Below are 8,070 nucleotides of genomic sequence, written 5' to 3' on the forward strand. Positions count from 1 at the left end.
AAAATAAGCTGAATAGTAAAATAAGTTGGCAAAAATAATCTTACCAAACAGACACTAAGTATATTTGGATACACGTCTATGACCACGTTTTTTTATTTTTTTTTTGAGAAGTCAGTTTTTACGTGATTATGCACTGTTCAATGGATTTCGTGCACTATTCACGAGACTCACAAACTTTTTTTTCAACAAAACTTTTATAAAAAATAGGTCCCAAGTGCTCATCTGCCCATTTGCACGGAATGTGTGGGCGTTGGTAAAGGGGAGAGTGCAGAAGTGTTGTAATGAAATCCAGGATTTTTTTCATCTATTTGGTATGCTGGTGGAGAAATTGACGAGGAAGGAGCTTGAACAATGGGCTACCATATCATGGGCATTGTGAAATGCTAGGAACAAGGTCTATTTTGAGAAAGTCCAACTACAACCAAAGGTAATAGTTGAAGGGGCGTTGGCAGCACTGGAAACGTACCAAAGGTTCTCTGTCTCTCAAGAATACCTCTGACATAATGGTCTGAAGAAGGATAGGGGGATATGCAGCTTTATGAATGTATAAAATGGGGATGGGTCTTTTATTGTTAGTTTGTGTTTTTCTCTGTAATGTATAGATGGGAATGGGTCTTTCTTGTAATGTCTGCTGGTAGGGTCACTAGGGTGTGTTTTGTTTTATATGGAGTAAACGTAACATTGTTTTACGTTTTTGAATAAAGTTCTGCCGTTATATAAAAAGAAAAAAATTTATTTTGTTACAGTATTTTCAACAATAAAATAAGTTGTATTTAAATATATTCTAATTGTGCACTTGATATTAGTTTAGAAAACTAATTTTTTTTACTATTTAATTTATTTTTTTGTACTATTTATAAGTTTCATTATTTTTTTATAATATTTATAAATTTTATTATATTATCTCAGTTACTTTTTTATTTTATCTACTGTAATTCAGTAAAAAAATTTCAATTTTACTAAACGATGAAAGGAAAAATTAAAACCGAATGAAAAATACTGGAAAAGACAAACCAAAGAACAAGAAAAAGAAAAACCGAAACGAGATGGGTGTAACAAAAAAAAGCCACGCAAATGGATTTTTTTTGGTCTTAGATAATATCTTTCTACCTACCAATGCACTCCTACCATTAAACCCTCCACAGTATCTCACTGGTCTCTGTTTTCCTCTTCAACCGACTGTGTCTCTCTGACTCTCTGTCTCTTCATCTTATTGACCTTGAAACGTGAACCGCATCCTCAAGGTCCTCTCTCTTCTCTTATTCAATACTTTGTGTGAATTCTCCGTTATTTATTTATTTATTAAATTTATATTTGGTTTGTGTCCAATTTCTGTTTGAGTGATGGGAAAACAGTGGAAAATGAGGAGAGAGGTAAAATTTATTTCTGAGGTTTTTTGTTGTTGTTATTGTTGTGTTTTCCTGTTTTATATTTGAATTTTTCCTCTTATAGCAGTTGTGATTGTCAAATAAAAAATGTTTCACTAAAATAAAATAGTGTTGGGGTTGCAGTAGCTTCTTTCTTAATTTTAGTCTGGTAATCATAATTTTTAGAACGCAGAATTTTTTTTTTTAAAGACTCGCTAAAATTCAGAACTTTCAATTCTGTTTCTATATAAAAATAATAATTGATAAAGAGGCATATTTGTTAGTTTGAATTGGTATGTATAATTGATGTCAAAAAGACGCGCTCTATGAATATTTTTTTCTCCCAGCTGTAATTTTCAGTGGTTTATTCTTAGAAGATGTCAAGACGAGAGAGATAGCCATTTGCATACCTACTTTGTTTCACTGAAAGAATAAAAACTTTCTTTGGTCTTTGTTCTTTCCTTATTTTTTATATAAATAAATTTGATAACATTGAATCTTATTTTTGAGTTTTGAGTTAAAAAAAAAAAAAAAAAAGATTTACTGACTTGACCATAACAGTATATATATAATATCATTACAGTTAAAATGTTTATTCTTATTAATGGACCAAGGATCTGACTCTGTCTGGCTAAACCCATGAGTTCCTAGCTTAAGACTTCCTTGCTGTCTCTAGAACTGGTCGGTTTGGTTTCTGGCTTTCTGCCTACTTCCACAAACAATTTTGTTCAAGGGTTTATTCATTTCTTCACACCATGGACGTAGACCCAACTATTTGATAGTTCTATTGATGGGCCAAGAACCAATTTTGCCAGGCCTAACCCATGTATTACTAGAAGTTTAATTTAGCAGACTTTCTTCTGTTTATGCACACCAAGGAAAAATGATCTTGGGCAAGTACTAAGCAAAATCACTAGTAAACTTACAGAAAGCCCTTTATAGTTTATAGGCACAGCTTATGGTGCAAATCCATTAGCAAAGTCATAATTTTTTTTTTAAATAACACAATAGAAATCCATTGAATTTTAAGATTACATTTTCAATCTGATGATATCATAAATAGTGCAAAACAGTTCTTGGCATCTTCAATTTGTGAAAGAACAACCAGGCGTTTAGAGAGAAATCCCTTTTTATAAATGTGCATGTTTGTATGTGACTATTTCTCTTTGCTTCCAATACCCAATGCCTAATCTTAAAAGTTAAGAAGCAATTACATGATATAACACCTTGGAGACTCCAATTGAAATTTGTTGGGATACCATTAAATCCAAAAGCATAAACCTATAAGTTTGGGCCAACTATGTTATATTAATTATTTGCTCTTGTTATTATTATTCAATGTGAGACTTTACTCACACCGAGCCTCTCTTCTCCTAGACAATGTGATCCACATCCTCTATGTCCTCTCTCTTCTTTTATGCAATGCTTGTGAATTCTCTTTTTTTTTTTAAACATATTTAATTTGGGTTCAGTTTCCATTTGGATGATGATAAAGCAGAGGAAAGGTGGAAGAACATAAAACTTGTTTATGGGTCTTTGCATTTTTTGAAAAATTTCCCTTTTTTATTTTAATTTTATATATTTGACTTTCTCCATTTATACCAACTATTTTTTGCACTGGTTATTTGGTTTGACATTTTATTTATGAATAATACTTTAATTTTATAATCTTTATAATACTTCCACCTCCATACCATATCTCCCTATGTAATAAGCCAATGAATAAATTTTCACTCAATATTCATGGTTAATCTCTAGTTACTATTATTACTTATTTGACCACCTTTATGTAACAAACGACACTGTAAAAATTAGTCCATGCTTATTCTCCTCTTATATCAAATATTAAATTACAAAATTTTTCCCCGTAATATGTTTATTATTATGTGATAGCTAACTGTTCGCATGTTAGGGAATCATTGTAACTCTGACCAAATTTATACTATTTCCATTCTATGTTGTTGGTCCTATTACGAAAATTTAACTTTTTAAGGGAACAATGTTTAATGTGTTTTTTTTTTTTAGAGAGAATAATGCTTTGTCTTTAATTAAAAGGGTAAAGCAAAGGATAATTTGTGAAATTTATTTATTGACTTTAAAAAGAGGACTACCTTATGGGATTAGAGAACCAAGAATTTAGAACATATGGAGTATTCTTTTTGGGAAAACTAAAAGGATGCATCATTTTAGCTATGATTGGTCAGTGGTGTGAGGATAGAATGAGTGCATGTATTGACATGGGGAAGGGTTCATCCTGATTATAAAGATCAAGAGGTTTGATTCTTAGGAAGAAAAAAATTTATTAAAATCACAGTTTATTTTGTAGTGGTAAATACAATTATATACGTTTCATTTCGCCAGGTCGATTCCAGGATGTAAAGGGCATTTGCATGCCTACTTTGTCTAAAAAAGAAAAAAGAGTGGTTGACTTGACTAAGAACAGATGATGTATTCCTCCACATCAAATCGTTCTCTTCTTCTCATTTTTTTTCCCCTTTTAATTTCTCTTTTAAATTTAATTGAATGTGCTTTTTGTTAATCTTTATTGTAGCTCAAGATTTGCCAATATATTTCTAATGGCCGCCATTAGCACTCAAACTGTCTCATCTTTGTCATCATTTTCTTCTTCAACACCACAATGGAAATATGATGTCTTTCTTAGTTTTAGAGGTGAGGACACACGCAATAATTTTACCGACCATCTATATGTCGCCTTAAAGCAAAAGGGTATTTTCACCTTTAGAGATGAGGAAAAACTTGAGACAGGAAAATCTATTTCACCAGAGCTTATGAAAGCAATAGAAGAATCAAGGTTTGCAATTGTCATTCTCTCAAGAAACTATGCATCTTCTACATGGTGTTTGGAAGAACTTGTAAAGATCATTGGGTGCATGAAAGAAATGAAAATGACAGTTCTACCAATTTTTTATGATGTGGATCCATCTACTGTACGAAAACAAGTAGGAACTTTTGCCCAAGCCTTTGCCAAACATGAAAAACATTTCAAGGACTACATAGAGAAGGTGCAAACATGGAGAACTACTTTGAGAGAAGTAGCCAATCTCAAAGGATGGCATGTACAAGCTAGGTAATCCAATTTGACATTTCTATATTTAAAATATTTAGATAACACTCGCTTTATATATAGCATTGTTTTGAACTTTATGTAGACCTAAATACATGTTTGTAGTTCTTTCAAGTTTTGTCTTGAGCCAATTAATTTTCAATCAAAATAATAGAAAATTGGATTTTCTACCTTTTTAAAACATATTTATTGCGGTTTACACTAACCACATATTTTTCTCTTCATTGTAGGCCTGAGTCACAAATTATCCAAAGCATTGTGGGAGAATTATGTTATAAATTAAGTTATGCATTCTCAGAAAATACCGAAAACCTAGTAGGAATAATTTCTCGAGTGGAGAAATTGGAGTCATGTTTGGATTTAGGGTCAAACGATGTTCGCATTATTGGGGTTTGGGGTATGGGAGGAATAGGGAAAACAACTCTTGCTAGAGTTGTTTTCAGTATGGTTTCAGATAAGTTTGAAGGTTGTTGTTTTCTTGCTAATGTTAGGGGAGTTTGTGAAAAAGATGGTTTAGTTCGATTACAACATCAACTCATTCTTCAAATTTTGAATGAAAATATAAGTGTACAAGATGTTAATGAAGGAGTTCTTGTGATCAAGAATAGGTTACATCATAAGAGAATTCTTCTTGTTCTTGATGATGTAGATCAATTCGACCAATTAGAAAAGTTAGCAGGGAATCGGGTTTGGTTTGGTTTAGGTAGTAGAGTTATAATAACTACAAGAGATAAGCATTTGCTACAAACCCTTGGAGTTGATGAAATATATGAGGCTAATGGATTGACTTATTATGAATCTCTTCATCTTTTGAGTTTGAAAGCTTTTAAAAAAGGTCACCCTCCCGAAGATTATCTAAAGCTATCTGAAGATTTTGTATATTATGCTCATGGGCTTCCTTTAGCTATTGAGATTTTGGGTTTGTTTTTGTGTGGTAGAAGTATCAATGAATGGAAAAGTACATTAAAGAGGCTAAAAGAGTTTCCAGAAAATAAAATTCTCCAAGTACTTAGAATAAGTTTTGAAGGACTACATGAAACAGAGAAGGAAATATTCCTTAACATTGCTTGTTTCTTTAATCATATGGAGAAAAGAAAAGTAGTAGAAATACTAAATTATCTTGGCCTTTTTCCAGATATTGGATTGGGGGTTCTTTTTGATAAATTTCTTGTTAAATTCCGTGATGATCATACTTTGTGGATGCATGATTTGCTTCAAGAAATGGGCAAGAACATAGTTTATGAAGAGTGTCCTAAAGAGCCGGGAAAGCGTGGCAAACTGTGGTTGTTTAAGGACATCAATGATGTATTGACAAAAAATACGGTAAGCAGTTATTTAGAAAACTTGAGCATGTATCCTACTATATTATTCAAGGTGAAAAGATATATATATATATATATATAATACTTTAGGTTCAATATATTAGTTTCTCTAATCAAATTCACTCATTTGCTTGGATTGAACAATAAAATACGATATTATCATTTTCAAAGATAATTAAATTAAATTCAACTATGAGTTTGAATTTTATTGGGGAACTAATGACCTACACCTAAGATATTGTTCTTAAATTTTACCTTTATTTAAAAGAGTAAACATAGAGTAGCTTTTGTAATCTTACATTTTGCAATTCACTAATATGTGCTCTTCATGATTACTAGGGAAAAATGGCAATTCAAGGCATAGTCTTAAAGTTGCAAAAACAAGAAGAGGCATATTGGAATCCGGAATGCTTTTCAAAGGTTCTTGATCTTAAATTGCTCATAATTGATAACATTCACCTTTTGCATGAACCCAAATATCTTCCTAATGCCTTGAGATATCTTGATTGGAGTGGATACCGTTCAAAATATTTTCCATCAAGTTTCCAACTAAAGGTAATTTAGGTACTATATACAACTTCATTTTTAAGTTTCATTAAATAGTAAGTTTCTGTAGAAGCTAATTTTTTTTTCCCTTTTTGGCTTTGCACAACCTTTTGATGGTTTGAAATTCATCCAACTGAAGAACTCACTAAAATTGATTGAAACCCATGACTTCAATGAAATCCCAAATCTTGAGAAATTGGTTCTTGAGGGTTGTATAAATTTACGATCCTTGCACCCATCAATTGGAGTTCATAAAAAACTCACTTTTCTTAACCTAAAAGGTTGCAAAAACTTAAGAAGTCTTCCAAGCAAGTTTGAAATGGAGTTTCTTGAGATCCTTATTCTTTCTGGTTGCTCAAATTTAAAAAGAATTCCAAAGTTTGGAGAAAATATGGAAAGTGTATTAGAGCTTTACTTGGATGGCACTGCTATTACAAAATTACCCACATCAATTGGGAATTTGACTGGCCTTGCTTCAATGAATGTAAAAGATTGCAAAAATCTCATGTCTCTTCCTAGTACATTTTTTAATATGAAGCGGCTTAAAGATCTCAATCTTTCCGGATGCTCAAAACTAGAAAATTTAGTGACTAAGAAAAGTGCAGAGGAGGTTGATGTGAGTGGAACTGCCACAAGACTTTTGCCTTATTCCAATGCTCTTTTTCGAACTCTTAAAAAACTAGCTTTTAGTGGATTTATGCCTAGAAGTCCCAATTGCATGGGCTTGTTATCGACTTCTTTATCGGGTTTGCATTCTTTGACCAAACTAAATCTAAGTTATTGCAATCTTGTGGGCTTGTTATCGATTTCTTTATCAGGTTTGTGTTCTTTGACCAGCCTAGATTTAAGTTATTGCAATCTCAATGCAATTCCCAATGATATTTGTTGCTTATTCTCTTTAAAATATTTATATCTAAGTGGAAATAATTTTAGTTGCCTTCCGGAAAGCATTGCTCAATTATCTAGGCTATATTGGTTGATGGTGGACAATTGCACGAGTCTTCGATCATGGCCAAAGCTTCCATTAAATATTATTTATATTGTGGGAAAAGGTTGTACCTCACTGGAAACGCTACGAGATCTTTTACAACCAAATTCATTATTGACATGCCTCTGCCTTTCAAATTGCAGTAAACTGGCTGATAATCAAGGCTTCGTTGATATGTTTTTTGTAATGATAATAAACTCCCTTTGGCACCCTCTCTTTCTCTCTGGTATTCATGACATTGTTTTTCCTGGAAGTGAAATTCCAAAATAGTTTAGGCATCAAAGTATTGGGAATGAAGTCAGTATACCTTATTCTCTTTTATGTAATGAGTGCTTGGGGATTGCTGTTTGCGTTGTATTTTGTTCTCATTCACATCACCAAATCCTTGAAGACAATTCACTTTATTGTTGTTTGATAGTCAACGGAAAACAAATTAATTCAACACCAAGCATTACAAGTATTGTTCCTTTATCAGATCACATTTGGCTACTTTATTTGCTTCCTCAATTCTACCAATGTGAAGACATAAAATCATTGTGGGAATGCAATGCAAATGGATTCAGTCAGATTGGAATTAAAATTCTGTCAAAATGTTGGGACTTGAAGACGAACAAAATAATCCCAAGCATGGTAAAGGTAAAGAAGTGCGGGTTGCGAATGGTATTCAAGAAAGACATCGAAGATCTTAACGAAACTATGGCTGAGAGAAGCAATAACAGCATCACTCCTTATGAGGGCTTAGATGTTTCCCATCATAATTTC

At 32.3% G+C, this 8,070-nt stretch overlaps 1 protein-coding gene across 2 annotated transcripts; it reads left to right on the forward strand.

Moving 5' to 3' along the window:
- The first annotated feature begins 1,054 nt into the window (after positions 1 to 1,054).
- On the forward strand, positions 1,055 to 7,750 carry LOC112023826 (TMV resistance protein N). Of its 2 annotated transcripts, XM_065769191.1 has the most exons (6): positions 1,055 to 1,244; positions 3,729 to 3,815; positions 3,919 to 4,455; positions 4,683 to 5,775; positions 6,114 to 6,329; positions 6,460 to 7,750. In XM_065769191.1, the coding sequence occupies exons 2-6, from the start codon at positions 3,811 to 3,813 to the stop codon at positions 7,576 to 7,578; spliced, it is 2,970 nt and encodes a 989-aa protein (XP_065625263.1). In that variant the 5' UTR covers positions 1,055 to 1,244; positions 3,729 to 3,810; the 3' UTR covers positions 7,579 to 7,750. The 2 variants fall into 2 exon arrangements, with proteins under 2 accessions (XP_065625263.1, XP_065625264.1); XM_065769192.1 differs by lacking the exon at positions 3,729 to 3,815.
- Positions 7,751 to 8,070: the final 320 nt, after the last annotated feature.

The sequence above is a fragment of the Quercus suber genome, unplaced genomic scaffold (genome assembly GCF_002906115.3).
Source record: "Quercus suber isolate HL8 unplaced genomic scaffold, Cork oak 2.0 scaffold_1076, whole genome shotgun sequence".
Classification (NCBI taxonomy): domain Eukaryota; kingdom Viridiplantae; phylum Streptophyta; class Magnoliopsida; order Fagales; family Fagaceae; genus Quercus; species Quercus suber.

Coding starts and splice junctions, on each gene's coding strand:
- LOC112023826 (XM_065769191.1), top strand. Junction 4,456..4,682: donor GGATGGCATGTACAAGCTAG/GTAATCCAATTT, acceptor TCTTCATTGTAG/GCCTGAGTCACAAATTATCC. Junction 5,776..6,113: donor ATGTATTGACAAAAAATACG/GTAAGCAGTTAT, acceptor CATGATTACTAG/GGAAAAATGGCAATTCAAGG.